Source organism: Peromyscus leucopus, chromosome 2 (genome assembly GCF_004664715.2).
Source record: "Peromyscus leucopus breed LL Stock chromosome 2, UCI_PerLeu_2.1, whole genome shotgun sequence".
NCBI classification, from domain to species: domain Eukaryota; kingdom Metazoa; phylum Chordata; class Mammalia; order Rodentia; family Cricetidae; genus Peromyscus; species Peromyscus leucopus.
In genome coordinates, this window is record NC_051064.1 from 136,132,061 (window position 1) to 136,147,995 (window position 15,935).

General features: G+C 47.8%; 1 protein-coding gene and 1 pseudogene across 1 annotated transcript in view; one reads left to right on the forward strand and one right to left on the reverse strand.

Annotated features, from left to right (window-relative positions):
- Window positions 1-14,527, reverse strand: part of Clic4 (chloride intracellular channel 4) — a 64,909-nt gene extending 50,382 nt beyond the window's left edge. The window contains exon 1 of the mRNA XM_028875461.2: window positions 14,267-14,527. Within this exon, the coding sequence (XP_028731294.1) occupies window positions 14,267-14,338 (72 nt within the window). The 5' untranslated portion in view covers window positions 14,339-14,527. The remainder of the gene's footprint in view (window positions 1-14,266) is intronic.
- LOC114697245 lies at window positions 2,255-2,583 on the forward strand (annotated as a pseudogene).
- Window positions 14,528-15,935: the final 1,408 nt, after the last annotated feature.

A 15,935-nucleotide genomic window follows, 5' to 3' on the forward strand; every position in this document is an offset into this window, starting at 1 on the left:
CACATGCTACTCCGGCTTGATGGGTGCTGGGGATCCCAACTCAAGTGCACACACTAGCATGGCAAGCACTGTCCCACGGCCCCTCTCCTGCTCTCCAGTACCCACCCTCACCAGTACACCCTGGCAAAGAGCAAAGCACTACACTGAACTGTACACCTGAAACATGAATCCGAACTACTGCGCCTTCTAACGGACCAAGATGATACTCTGAGAACAACCACCCTCCGACTCTAACTTGGGGATCTCAGACCTCAGACACATATTAGCACCCAGAGGCTGAGGCAGGAAGACTGCAGGGTCAAGGCTAGTGTGGGGCTACACTGAGACACTCTGTCTCACAGACAGACAGACAGAGGGAGAGAGGGAGAGAGAAAGAAAGAGAGAGGGGGGAAGGGAGGGAGGGAGAGAGAGGGAGGGAGGGAGAGAGGGGGGGGGGTTGGGGATTTAGCTCAGTGGTAGAGCACTTGCCCAGCAAACGCAAGGCCCTGGGGGTTCAGTCCTCAGCTGGGGGGGAGGGGAGGTGGGAGGGTAAGAAAAAGTTAAGCTTGCATTTGAGTATATCCTAAGAACTACTCTGAGATACTAAAGCAAAACAAGTATGAACTAAGGCACTAACTTTCCCTAACTGTTTTCTTCTTCATTTGTTTTATATGGATTTGTTTGTTTGATAGTACTGGGGATCGAACCCAGAGCCTCATGGCAAACACTCTACCACTGAACTACATCCCCAGCCCCAACCCAGTACTTTCTTCACCCTTTCAACCTATTTATCTGGCTTCTTGTGAGTTTAACAAGCACTTGCATTTTCCCAGTCATGTGATTTTTCTTTTTTTATTGTTTCTTTTCCTCTAGCTGCCTCTGGAATAAAGCGTTTGCAAAGAGGGGTGAGGGTGGGGGAGCCCAGCACTGTTCTTCAGCAAGCATTTTATTGAATAATAAAAAGTCCAATGAGTTAATCCACAGTGCAGTTACACACAGCACTCCACAAATGTCTGTATCTGCTCAATTATTATGGACAGCTCTTCTGTGCATCCCTTCTGCCCTGCAGTTGGAAAATGCAGCATCTACTCTAAATACACTAGCACCAGGCTTCTGCAAGGGGAAAAGCCTCCCAGCCAGAGTTACAATGGCTCCCCAGGAAAAGGCTTGCTGGGACTCCGGAGGAGTGCTCCTTCCTACACTATCGCCTCTGGCCACAGGCACTCACAGTGCATCTGCCTGGCTTCCCCTGGGCCTGGAACAGCTCCTGGTTTAATGAAAATTGCTTAAACTGGCACTGATTTGTGCCTCTGCAGTCACGAAAAAGCTGCAATGAAGAGGACACGAAATACAACGTGCTTTCTGGGTGAGTCCTGACTCTGCTTGAGACATGGCAAAGTGGCAGGTTTGGCAATCACCGAAGCCCCAGCATCACAGCCAGCCTACTTAGGAAAATAGATTTCAAGGGAAAGACACAAACAACAGGGAAGAAAGCAGTGGTACAAAGTCTGTGAAATGACAGACGATATAAGCATTGGGGGGGGGATCAAGTGAAATCTTGAAAGCAGGCTTGATTGAAGCTCAAATTTCACTTTGTTTTAGGAAAGACTGCTCTCAGTTCCAGCATTAGAGAAGAAAAGACTCCTATACTTTACCATATGAAAGTTCTCTTTCAAAGCCTAACTGGACTGCAGAATAAGACCCTATTTCAAATGAACAACAACAAAAATCATACACAGAAAAAGAAAGCTTTCCCTAGAGCCATGAGTGGTGGCTCATGTCTGCAATCCCAGCAACCAGAAAGCAGGGCAGTTTACTACATGACCCTGTCTCAAAGTTCAGTCCCCAGTTGGGGGAGGGGGTGGGGGAGAGGATGACAACTAATTAGGCACCTGAAACAGAGAAAAACAAAAATTCTTTAAAATAAAGTTTTGGTTTTGTTTATTGTTTTTATATTTTTCAGTTGTTCTACAACGCTGCAGCCCGCCCCCTCCCTCCCATCCCCACCCCACCCCCAGATAGAGGTGGTGAGACTGACCTCAGTATGTAGATAGGGCTGGCCTGAAACTCCAGGAGATCCACCTGCCTCTGCCTCCCAATATTGGGATTAAAGGCATGGGTACTTACTTATGTTTTATTTTATGTGTACGAGTGTTTTTGCCTTTGCATGTGCATTACCTGCATGCCTAGTGCCCAGTGGCCAGGAGAACACCAGATTCTCTGGAGTTAAAGGCACGATGAGACCTAGAGCAGAGCGACAGTGGCTGTGAAAGAGATGCCAGTGGCCTTGGGTCCCTACAGCTGTCCCAGCCCAGCTGCTTCGACTACGTGAAGATGGGCTGTCATGGGTTACACCATGGGCATTTTATGCTGTGGGCATGGTGGCCCAGGCACTGTCTGGCACCTTCTCTTGTCTCAGGATCAGAATTCAGGATTGGGAGCAAATGGACAGCATTGGGAAACCCTGATGCAGAGTGGTGGAACCTTTGGTCCATTTGTGACCACTGGAATGGGCATACAATGCTAATCAGGGCAGTGACTGCCCGCCACGGCTATACTTTCCCATCCATTTTGACCCTTGTACGATAACAGTTTTTAATTCTCCAAAAAAAAAAGCTATAGGCAGTTGTAGGAACCAAACTGGGTCCTCTGCGAGAGCAGCGCGTACTCCTAACTGCCAAACCATCTCTCCAGCTTCCAAAAGAAAACTCCTAATTTACTGCTTGGGACTTGGAAGATGAACTAAAATTCAGCACTAACTGTAAGCAGCACCAGCTATCCTAAAGCTAGAGTCAAATGAGACTCTCTAAGCTGAGACCCCTCCAAACTAAAGACAGGTCACACGAGAGTGAGTGAAGGCTTCCGAGAAATGGAGCTGACAGCTGACCAGGCAAATTCTCACCACTAAATCATCGGGGTTTTAAGGACACGGCCAGCAATATCAGCCAGCCTGTGCTTTATTTTCTGTCAACTACCCACCAAACACAACTGTTGAACAGACGGTCCTTTTCCGAAGGACTGCATATTTTAAAGGGGATTTCCAGCCCTCTAACCAGCAGTGGAGTTAGCAATTCTACCTAAATGCATTGACTCACAGTAAGACGTACTGCGTGCCTGTTAGGAAGCAAGCGATCTACTAAATCCTGCAGTGGAGACAACGATGAACGTCGGGGTCCTACCTACACGGGCCTCCTTTATTATGGCAAAGACATGTGAGGCAAAAAGTGGCTTTCCACAGAGAGCTAACAGGAAAGTGATCCTGAAGAATTAATAAAGATATGTGAACAGTCTTACAGAATCACCTAGATTTTCACAAATGGACTGCAATAGGAAAGGCTGCTTCAGGAATAAGAAACAGAAGCATTCCAGCTAGCTAGGGTAACGGCCCAGGAGGCAGGGGATGCAAGTGTCCATTCACGGGGTCTAGACTGTGACAGTTGTGAGCCTGAATGTCAGGCTGTGGATCTGGAGCTAGTTTTTTATTTAGCAAAGAGCAACAAAATGGTCTCTGCACTTGGGGAGTAAGGAAGGGGAGGAACACAGGTGGATTTTGAAAAAAACATTGCTTTATAGCAGTGGTTCTCAACCTTCCTAATGCTGCTAATGTTGCGACCCTTTAATACAGTTCCTCATGTTGTGGTGACTCCCAGCCAGAAAATTATTTTCATTGCTATTTCAACTGTAATTTTGCTACTGTTAGGAACCGTAATGTAAATATCTGTTTTCTACTGCTCTTGGTCGACCCTCGTGAAAGGGTCATTCGACACCCTCAAGTTGAGAACCACTGGCTTACAGCAATTCTTATCTCCCACTGTGGTTGCACATGTACTTTATGTTCTAGCAGGATTGGTGTTAAACATGCCCATACTTCTTTGCTTCCATGGATCCTTGCTGCCATTCCAATGATCACCTGAAATCCTTTCCCATCCCCCCATGTCAACTTGCAGGTGGAAGCCAGTTGTTTTCCTTTCCTTTGTTTAGTAACTAGTTCAGGCACTGTTGCAGGTGCAGTACATCAGTGGGCAACTTCTCCATCACTATGGCATGCAGATTTAGTTGGAGAGGAAAACTAGAGACATGTGCCTGCTTGGGATGAAGTGCTGTAGAGGGAGAGAGAGAGACAGCAGGGAAGGGGTACTGGGACTGATGAGTGATGGGGTGTGGACCTGCTTCCCCAAGGTTCCTTTCCCTCTGTTTCTTTTCCTCCTTTTCTCCTCTCCCCTCCCTCTCCCCCACCTCCCCCACACTACACACACACACACACACAAGAGGAGAAGGGTTTATAACAAATTCAACAAACAATCAGCAAATTTCAGACAAGTGTCAGTTTTACTTTAAATAAACCAAACTTCCAGAATGGAATACAGAACTAATAACTGAGCCTCTTTAAACTAACAAGTCAGTTAGAGCTTCAGTAACACCTTTCATGCTTAAATATTCCACTCCTCTTTAAATCAGTTCCGTCATTTAGGCTGTCACATAGAAAATCATTCTGAAGCTCTTAATTCAATGAATTTTGCTTTTTGTTTGTGAGAGGGTTTCTGTTTATTTTTTGAAACAGGTTCTCAAGTAGCATAGGCTGGCTTAGATCATATCCCAGGGCCAGCCAGGACCTTGAACTTCTGATCTTCCGGTCTCCACCTCCTTACTGCCAGGATTAGATTTTATTCTGTTTGGTTTTGCTTTTTGACTATGGGATCTTTGGTCTTCGAACTAAGAGATCTTTGTGTTTCAGCCTGCTGAGTGCTGGAATTATAGGTTTGTATCACCATACCCAGCTCATTTTTATTTATTTATATTTTTAATTTTTTGAGAGTCCTACACTATGTAATCCAAGGTAGCCTGGAACTTGTGATAATTCTGTCTCAGTTTCAGGAATGCAAGATACAGACATGAACTCCTCCTCCCAGCTTCAACTGGGTTTCTGAAGACTAAATGGAATAAGTCATCGTATATTACAGTCAAAAGAAGGGGCTAGCACCTGACACTCGTCAACCATGGTTCACCTACCCATCTTCCAGCTACACTGCAAGCTCCTTCAGGAGAAAAGAAAGGCTGTGTTTATTGGTCTCTCAACTGCTATTTGCTCCGGTCATTATCCATCCCAACATGTACTCAACAGTTCCTAGGCAGACCATCTCACCACTTCCCAGTCCACACACCCAGAAGGGAGAAGTTAAGATGTGTTACATTTGTTTGTGCTGCAGAACAATTGTTTAACTATTATAAAACTGTGTTGCATTTGTTTAACTATGTAAAGATGTGTTGCTGTTTTACCTTGCCTGCCTAAAGCACCTGATTGGTCTAATAAAAAGCTAAATAGCCAATAGCTACGCAGTAAAGGGACAGGAGGGCTGGCGGGCAGGGAGAAAAGCAGAGTCTGCCAGGGGCCAGCCTGCCAGGGGCCAGCCTGCCAGGGGCCAGCCTGCCAGGGGCCAGCCTGCCAGGGGCCAGCCTGCCAGGGGCCAGCCTGCCAGGGGCCAGCCAGATAGGCACAGAGGAAGCAGTAAAGTAGAACATACAGAATGAAAGAAAGGTAAAAAGCCCTGAGGCAAAACATGGATGAAGAGAAACAAGTTAAATGAAGTTATAAGAGCTAGTGAGACAGCATAAGATAAGGCCAAGCATTCGTAATTACCAGTAAGTCTCTGTGTCACGATTTGGGGGCTGGATGTCTGAGAAAGCCTGCTTCACAGATGTCTCCTAAAGAGCACAAAAGGAACTCCTACCTTGAAAGCATTTCATCAACACCTGTTTGCACAATTCTAAGTATTAGCGGTGCTCTTCACAGCTCGGTTGGTAGAGGGTGGGGCGGCTGTAGCTGCTGCTGGGTTTCACAAACAGAAAACCTTGCTTTCTGAGGGCAGGTGTGGTCCTGCATTTCTTTACTCCCAGGGGAGGCAGAGGCAACTGATCTCAGTGTGTTGGAGGCCAGTCTGATCTACATTGTAAGGTCAAGGGCAACAAGGGCTACACAGAGAAACCATCTTTTATTTAAAAAAAAAAAAAAAAAAAAAAAAAAAAAAAAAAACCTGTTGTTTCCTTCTAGCAAAGATTGGACAGGGCATGTGTTTGTAGGAAGACAGATCCAGACACTGTCGGGTCTCTTTTATAAAATCTAAGCAAGATTTCCTGAAGTCGACTCAATACATGTTACATACCAGGTTGAGCTGCTCTCACAGGAAGACTAAATGAAACATTACACAAAAGTTCTCAAGGACTCATTAGTAAAAATTTTTAAAAAGGATTAGGGCATATTAGCAATTAAGGGCCCTACTGACTGTGAAGTACAATTAACACCCATTTTACCGATGGCTGGAGACCTTTACTGGACTTAATGAACACTTGAAAAGCACTAACCATCTTTAGGGCAAAACTGTGGACTTCTGTATTCACTAAAACATGCTGTCCTCCGGTCAAGCAATACAAGAGGGTACACCCTGCTTACATTTTTGCAAAAGCTTCAATCCAGCCTTGCATGTTTGTTACGCTCACGTCCAACATCTAATTTCTTAAGTGTAACCAACCACCTCCTTTTTTTCCCAGCTAGTGGATGTAGTCAGATTTCACAGCGACTACTCTCCCAGTATTCCTAAGTGGCACAAACACCTAATTGGATTCCTTTTTAGTTTCAAGGACTGCTCACTTGAGTAATCTACCACCTGCTCTCCACCTCCGAAAACACAGCAACTGGTCCGGCAGTTCGGCAAGAACTCGAAGAGCACTGGCAGATCCGACCAAGTCCCTACCCGGGCTCCATCTAACTGCAGTTTTGTATCCCGCTGTTCAGAGTTTATTTTCTTCTTCTCCCACACATACAAGTAAATAGCCATGCTTCGAGCTGGTAAAATTGTGTTTGTGCTACACCAGGTGATTGACAGCTTTACAACTGTTACAATGAGAATTCAATGTTCTTCCTAAGAATTAGTTCGCCCATAAAGCTGGAAATAACTTCATCACATACACAACAGCAACATCAAAGCATGGAAGGCTATTAGGCTCCAAGCATTTTAAATTTAAAGATAAAGGAAACAAAACCCCACCAACAGTACAAGTACAAGACCCTGCGGTGCTCTCTGGGGTCCATACTTGGCCCTAGGAACAATATTGTTAGTGTTCAAACAATACTCCAACACTCTTATTCTAAACATGGTCCGACTTACCTACATTAGGTTGTGACTTTCACAAGTTTATAATTAGTCTAATACATGATAATGATTCTATATTTTCAATAAAGAGGGAAAAAATTAAATGCTAAATTGCTGAGCCCAGTGTCCCAGCTACTCTGGAGACTGAAACAGGAAGATCAAAAGTCCCAGACCTGAGGCTGTAGAGATGGCTCAGTGGTTAAGTGCAAGAGCAGCAAGAGACCTGAGTTCGGTTCCCAGCACCCACACCCCAGCTCCACACAATGAGGGGTACACACATTTAATCCACTACAGGCAAAACACCCATACACATAAGATAAATAGTATTTTTAAAAAGGAGCCAGGAGTGAGGATACTTGCCTTTAATCTCAGCACTCAGAAGGAGGTGGGTGCCTGCAAGTTCAAGGCTAGCCTGGTCTATATTGAGAGTTCCAGGTCAGCTAAGGCTACTTTGTGAGACCATGTCTCAAATTAAGTTTTTAAAGAGCTGAGGCATGGTAGAGGTAGTGTGCTTGCCTAGCATACATAAGGCCCTGGGTTCCATCCCTAGTACCACAAAAACTGAAATAAAATAAAAAGCTAATTGATATTCTTCAGTGATACTTGGTACTGACCGCTGAGGTCTTGTGAGCCAAGTCTCATAAAAGGCACCAGAACTAAAAGCTCCTAAGACATTCACATCGCATGTCCTGAACTTAATTTAGAGTTCCATTCTATCACACTCCAGGGTTTGTAGTCAGAACCCTAATGTCATTTTCCAGTCTCTGTACCAGCCTTTAGCTGAGAAAACTATCCGAGCTTTTTGCTCTACTTGATAAAAATCTTAACTCATCATGCCTTAATCACACTTCCCATCCCGCCTAACTCACTTCCCAGAGAGACTCACTCATTCCCTACTCAGGACACACCGGAAGAGAGAAGCAGAGGCTCCTCAGCTCCTGTGGTGAAGCAGGGGGAGGGGAAGTCTTGCTCACCACTCCTCTTTGGCTTCTAGGCATCCCTCAGGCATCCTTCCCCTCAGGCATCCTTCCAGAACAACCTGACTGTCCCTTACCTGTCACTTCTACATTAGGCTTCCCTGGCTCAGTCCCCTTGGCTCCAACACCTCCTGTCTCTTCCTCATTCTGAGCTCCTTTCAGAATCTTGTATTTAACCAAAATCATCACTTGGCATTTGCCAAAAGGAACCTGCTTTAGGTCTACAGAAACAGCCCTGGGAAAAGGTAACAAGGACAAAGTTTCCATTAACCTCACATTTTACACTAGTTCCAAGTCCTTAACTTGCTCTCTAGAAAGCCCGAATGAGCAAACCAGTTAGAAAGAGGAACACTGTCTTTCACTGAATTTGAAGTTGTTCCATCTCGGCACCACTTTCTATAGAAAAATGATTTCATCTGTTTGAAAGGTTTGAAATCTGCCCTTGAAAGGAAACATAAAAAACTCCCACTTGAGACCGGCAGCAGGATCCATTCACATCTTCCCCAACGGGACTAGGAGGGTGAGCAGAGAACAAGCCAGGAGGGGACAGGAGAAGTCCGGGAGAGCAAAGCGTGCAAAAATGGGCACACTAACAGCGCAGCTGACTAGTCAGGATCTTGTCAGGATCCGAACCGAGGCTCTTATTTCAGAGGCATCACTACCAGCTGCTCCTGGAGTTCACATCACAAATGATGTCTAAACTCGCATTCCCTTTCTCAGCTACCTACCTCCAACCCACCTACTCCCCTACCTTTCAGGGTCAAGTTCAAGCTTCCTTCAACCTTTATGTCTATCTCCTGGCCTAATTTGCCATGAACTGTAGGACTCCACAGGCACATACCTCTTGCCGTCTGTTCTCTTTTGTGGTACTGGGGGTCAATCCTAGGACCTAACAAGCTGAGTAAGAACTCTACCAGAGTTACAACCCAGTTCTCTCTTTGAGACAGGTTATCACCATCTAGTCCAAGTCTTGAACTCACTCTGCAGATTAATGTCCTATAAAAACCACTCCCAGGGGCTGGAGAAATGGTTCAGAGGTTAAGTGCACTGACTGCTCTTCCAGAGGACCTGAGTTCAGTTCCCAGCAACCACATGGCGGCTCACAACCATCTGTAATGAGATCTGGTGCCCTCTTCTGGCCTGCAGACATACATGCAGGCAGAACACTGTATACATAATATAAAAAATAACTTTTTTTAAATGTTTTTAAAAAAGAAAATTACATTTAAAAAAAAAAAAAAAAAAAAAACCACTCCCAATCGCAGAAGCTTGGGAACTACTGTAGACAGTGATATCACAATTCAAAAGGGTACTACCTAAAGTTTAAATTACAGCCCATAAAACTAAACACTGGGAAGGGTTGCCTCCTACTTGGGATTCAAAATGTATCACTTCATACAGACAACCAACCAGTGAGAGGGAGAAACAGTGTGTCAAAACCAGGTGGGCTCATACAAGCAAACCAAAAATCCAAACTCCTGATTACTCTGTGTGTAATCTCTGCACTCAGGAGCCTGAGGCAAGAAAACTCTCACTAATTCAGGGCTGCTAATCATGGCTTCAGCCAAGAAGAAATATTGGTGAAAAATAAGGACAGATACATGAAAAGATCAGAAGTATTAAATTAGGAAGGAAAAAGAGTTAAGTAGAGGCAGGTGGTGGTGGTACACACCTTTAATCCCAGCACTCGGGAGGCAGAGGCAGGTGGATCTCTGTGAGTTCGAGGCCAGCCTGGTCTACAGAGCAAGTTTCAGGACAGGCTCCAAAGCTACACAGAGAAACTGTCTCAAAAACCAAAAAAAAAGAGTTAAGTAGATACAAATCACATGGTATTGGCAACCGGGGCTAGACAAAGTAGGACAAAGGACCAAGAGCAAGGTTCATGACTCAGAACGTCAGGATCTAAGAAATAAGTTTTTCAAGGAGCAGGGTATTGCATGCCTGTAACGTCAGCACTCAGAAAGCTGAGACAGAACTGCTGCAAGTCAGAGGCCAGCCTGGGCTACATAGGGAGTTCAAGGATAGCTGAGACACAAAGGAAAAACCTGTCAAAAAAAAAAAAAAGACCAAAAATGCTGGGGGGGGGCGCAGCGGCGGTGCAGCACACCTTTAGTCCCAGCACTCGAGAGGCGGAGCCAGGAGGATCTCTGTGAGTTCGAGGCCAGCCTGGTTTACAGAGTGAATTCCAGGAAAGGCACAAAGCTATACACAGAAACCCTGTCTCGAAAGAAAAAAAAAAAGACCAAAAAACAAAAATGGAGTCAGGAAGAACAAAGAAAATTGTTTCCAATTGCAAAGGACAAACAAGACATACACTAACAATAACAACAACAAATTATCTAGAGATGGCTCAGGGCTTAAGGTCCGAGCGTGCGCATGCGCGCGCACACCCCCCCCACACACTGTTCCCACAGAGGACCAGAGTTCGATTCTCAGCATCCATATTAGGCCCCTCACAACCACCCGTAACAGCTCTGGGGGATCTGACACCCTCTTCTGAGGGCACCTGCAAACATGTGCATATACGCACATACAGACATTTACATACATACCTGAAAATAAAAATGTCTTTTAATCACATATTTTTTAAATGCCCAGAAAGAGGAGAGAAGCAATTTCCTTTCCAGCACTGAGTACCTTAACATCCAGGCATTCTGGACAAGATATAGACCAGGCAGACAGTTTAGTGGGTCACCTGAGCAAGCCTGGCTAGCCAGTTCAAGCTCCAGAACCCACAAGGTAGGAGGAGAGAATTAGCTCTCTTAAAGTGCCCAATGGCCTCCATGTGTGTGCTGTCCCATACACACACACAATGAATTTTTTGTTTTGTTTTGTTTGTTTTGTTTTTTGTTTTTTTGAGCCAGGGTTTCTCTGTGTAGTTTTGGTTCCTGTCCCGGATCTTGCTCTATAGACCAGGCTGGCTTCGAACTCACAGAGATCCGCCTGGTTCTGCCTCCCAGGGCTGGGATTAAAGGTGTGCACCGCCACCGCCTGGCATGAATGCAATTTTTTTTTAACACAAAGTTTTCAGACACATAGTGGTGACTCAAGCCTATACATAGAGCACTTGGGTGGCTAAGGCAGGACTGCCGTGAATTTGAGGCCAGTGTGAGCTCCAGAGCTAATTCAGGCCAGGCTGAACTACAGTGAGATCCTACGTTCCCCATCGCCCCCCCCCCCAAAAAAAGTTATCTGCTACAAATTCAGGATAGTTGGCTGAATAACTAACACTGTTTAGCATTATCACCCTAGACAACCAGTTTCTGCCCCTTCTTACTTTCAAAGTAACTATTTATAAGAGTATTTCCCCGTTTGCCTTCCCCGCATACAGGTTTTGAGAAGAAACCAACACCCTTTACCACATTTTACTTTTCTTTTTCCTCCTTTCAAACAACTAACCGGGTCTGGATCAGCATAAAATGGGCCTATATTAAGCACAGAAGAGTAAAAAATAATTTCACTGGGTTGGGGATTTAGCTCAATGGTAGAGCACTTGCCTAGCAAGTGCAAGGTCCTGGGTTCGATCCTCAGTTCCAAAAAAAAAATAAAATAAAATAAAATAAAAAAATAAAAAATAATTTCACAGATGAAAAAAAAAATAAAGCTTGAGAGAAAACAAATAATTGCCCAGGATGGCCCAACCAATGAGCACAGGATTCCATGACTGGCCTTGGCTCCAAGTGCTGACAGACCTGTGAATTCAATGGTTCACAGCACAGACATGGAAGACTGGGAAGGGGCATGCAAGTGACTCCTCCTTGGGAAAGTGCATCCACCCATCTCCTCATGGAAGCATTAAATCAACAGTGAGCAGGGCATCAGGCATCCATCTCCTCCTTTCTAAGGGTGTGTTTGTGTGTTGCTAAAAATTGCACACAGGGCCTGGCCCATGCTAGGCAAGTGTTCCACCACTGAGCTACATCTCCAACCCCTTCCTAGTTTTTAAACATTTCCTTGTTGTTATTGTATTGGCTAAGACCTCCAGAACCCCACTGAGTAGAAGCTAGAAATGGTAGTATTTGTGTGTGACTCTAAGTTAGGATTGTTGCTGTTGATTTTGAAACAGGGTCTCCCTATGTAGACCAGGCTGGCCTCCAGCTCAGAGGTCTGCCTGCCTCTGCCTCCCAAGTGCCGGGATTTAAAGGGCCGGGCTTGTATTACTCAGCTTATAATTCTGAGTTGAATAACACTTCTAAGATTTTACCAATAAGCACTGTTCTTCAGATTATATATACAGTTTGGAGGTTGTTTTGCTTTGTGTTTAGTTTATCAAAACTCCTTCCTGCTGGGTATGATGTTTCACACCTGTAATCCCAGCACTGGGCAGACTGAGGCAGCCTGGACTACATAATGAGTTCTAAGAAGAAAAACAGGAGACAGCAGATGAGAGGAAAATTTGTTATGTCTAGATTTCTGGTCTAGCCTTATCCCTTCTGTGCTGTTCTCCACTCACCTCTTCCTTTTCCCTTAGCTCAGATTCCTTCCTACACACCTCAAAGTTAAATTATGTCTGCGGCCTCAGTCACAGAGACAATGATATTTTGGGAGTCCTATGCCTTTCTTTCTTTCAAGTCTCTAGACCAGTGGTTCTCAACCTTCCCAATGCTGCGACACTTTATTACAGTTCCTCATATTGTGGTTGACTCTCAGACATAAAATTATTTGCGTTGCTACTTCATAACTGTAATTTTGGTACTGTTATGAATTGTAATGTGAATAAATATCTGTTTTCCGATGGTCTTAGGCGGCCCCTAAGAGTCGTTAGCTCCCGGGGTCACGACCCACGGGTTGAGAACAACTGCTCTAGACCAACCCGTTTCTAAAACTAGCAACTGAAAGAAAAATACTAAGACGAACATTGTTAACACCCTGCAGATTTCTGCCTTCCACCTCTGGAACACATCCTTCAATAATTTCCGCTCTTTCAAATTAAAACTAAGAAAGGGCAGACGAGTATGGATTCCTGTTGAATTTCTAATGTGCTGCCTGTTTCTACATAAGCCTGGCTATTTAGGGGCTGACAGAATCCCGGGGTTTCAAAGGCGGTTCAGGAAAGCAGAGGACCCAGATGTTTGTAACTTTTCTCTTCCTTCACTACGCTCCAAAGGGAGGGGCGCGGAGAGCATTCGGATAGTTTCTAGGCAAAGAAGGCAGTTTCAGGATTTAAAAGCTGACGGGGCGAGAGGAATGACCCTTTTAAAGCCCGAGGGAGCTAAGAAGTATTCTTTCTGGCAATCAATTTTTCTTTCGAACCAAAAGCGCTTGCCGAGGTGGCAACACCAACCGGAGCAGCCAAAAAGGTTGCATCATATGAAAAGGCGCCGCGCTTGAGAAACAAGAAAACCAGATGGTAGTAAAATACCGGACAGGAAAACCCGAGTCGGGAATCTCCGTCCTTTCCGGAAGCCCTGGGGCATCCACCCTTCTTTTCGCTTTTTCTTTTCCTTTCTTTTTTTTTTTTTTTTTTGCCCCCTGTTGTTGTCTGGGTTGGGGGGTGGGGTGCCGTGGGCTCACATTTGTAGCTGGACTCGAACTCAAAGCACTCCGCTGGGTCATAGCCTAGTCACCACGCCCGCATTAGGAAAAAAAAAATCCCCTCCCCTAGGGGGGAGGAGGGCAGGGTTGAGGGGTCCCACGCATCCCAGGCTTGCCCTGAGCTCAGTAAGGAGCCAAGGCTGGCCCTGAACTCCCCATCTTCCTGGCTCCACCTTCCGCGTTGCTGGGTTTAAAGGCGTGCGCCACCCAGCCCCGCTCCCGGTTTTCCCCCTTTATTTTATTTAGCATCGCATCGAAATTAAAGTTTCAGTTTCACAGCGGCGGAGCGCCAGCCTTCAAGTAAGTTGGCTGAGCCCTCAGCCGGGCGGCCGGAGGCTGGGGCTCCGCGGGCGGGGTGGGGTCGGACAGGGCAGGAGGGTGACAGGACCCACGCGGCGCGGCTGGGGCGCGTCCCGCCCTGCGGAGTCGGCTGTGTCGCCGCGCCCTCCGGGGTCCGCCGAGGTCCCGCTGCGAGGCGGGAAGGCGCGGGGCCGAGACAATGGGCAGGGGCGCGGGAGGCACGGCAGGCACGGCGCTGCCTCGGGCCGCGGGGACGCCACGTGGGGGCGCTTCGGGGCGTCGGGGGTGGGGGGAGACCACGGGCCGCCCGGGACGGCGAGCGCTCACCTTGACGAAGAGCTCGATGAGGGGCTCTTTGTCCTCCTCCTTCAACCCGTTCAGGGGCATCGACAGCGCCATGGCCGGCTGGGCTGGGCTCCGCGGACGGCGGCTGCGGCTGCGGCTGCGGCTGTGGGGCTGCTGTGGCTGCGGGTTCCCGCCGCGCTCACTCGCTCGCTCGCTCGCTCGCTGGACAGTCCCGGCGTCAAAGCTGCTCACCGCCTCGGATCCTCAGCACCGCCTCACGCCTCGCGCGCGACTCGGAGGGGGTTGCGGTCCCAGCCACTTCAAACCGCTGGGCGGGCCCCGGTGGGCGGGGCGTGGGCGGGGCAGCGGCCCGGCGCCTCGGGACTCTGCGGGGGAAGTGGGCGGGCCGGACCCCCAGGGGCGTGGCCCCGGGCGAGGAAGGCGGGGACGGGCGGGTGGGCGGGGCCCTTTAGCTTCAGCGGACGGACCACTGCGGAGCCTGGGGGGACGCTGCGGGGCGGGGCCTGGGCTGGGCAGCGCGGATTGGCGGGGCGGTCCCCGCGAGCCACGCCCCCCAGGGGCGGGAGGGCCAGGTCCCCGGAGCCGGAGCCTGACACCGCCTCCCTCCGCGGCGCGGCCGCGTCCTCCGCAGCTGCTGCTGGTTGGGTGCCAGGTGACCTCATGCGGCGGCCCGCCTCGCGTCCTCTCCCCCGCTGCAGCCGCAGGACTCATCATCCCCGCCCGCTCCCGGGGCGGCGGCCTCCCGGGCTCCTTCTGTTAGGCGCGGCCGCCTTTTCCTGGAAAACTTTTGCGAAAGTTTTCATGTCCTTAAGAAGTACTTTTTTTCTTCTTCTGACTGCGGACTTCCTCTCGGGATGCTTCTCTATTAGATGTCAAGATACTCAAAAATTCGTATAAAGCCGTGCTGTGTCACAGGCTCTGAGTTAGGCCGAAACGATGGGACAGGATCCCGCTCCATCACAACCCCGGTGCCTGAGGCAGCGTCAGATTCCTAAAGCGTTATCCACGCTCTTTGCACCACCTGGACCAATTCCCTTCCTCCGTTCACCTGAAGAACTTTAGTGCGCATTAGAGCCACCTGAGTGGCGCCCTCAGCGCGCAGGGGCCAGAGTACTTTAGACCCTGAGGGCAGAGACCAGAGAGACAAGTGGTCTGCAGTGGAATGCCTGGGGTGAATGTCACCTCAGGAAAACGTGCCTCCTGGCTTTGCTTAATCTAGTCATTCTATGTTCCTCCCAGCTTAGGGTGATGAGCGAGTTGATTAGAAAGGCCAAAGTTTGGGCGGGGGTTGGGGAGGAACGGCCTGCTGTGGATCAGAATGCTTCCACACATTGGAATGGTGTGTAAAAATACGATGCAACCTGCCACTTTACCCTCACTCAATCCAATGCAAGTCGCTAGATTCTCCAGCAATGCTCTGAAGTGCAACTGTTTTTTAAGCCCACAGTTTGGCAATGGCCTTAAACACCCTAAACCTCGGCCTGACTTAGTGACCGTGCATGGCTCTCTGGAGGCTCACACAGCAGGGCTGAGGGCTTGAAGACAGTCCGCAAGACGGTCTCAAGAAAAAAATACAATAAGGACAGCCAAATGATTCAACAGGTAAAAGCACCGGCCTGGCCAGACTGGCAGCCTGGATCTGATGGTGGAGGACCTACCTAACAGCAGAAGGAGAAAACCTACTCAATAA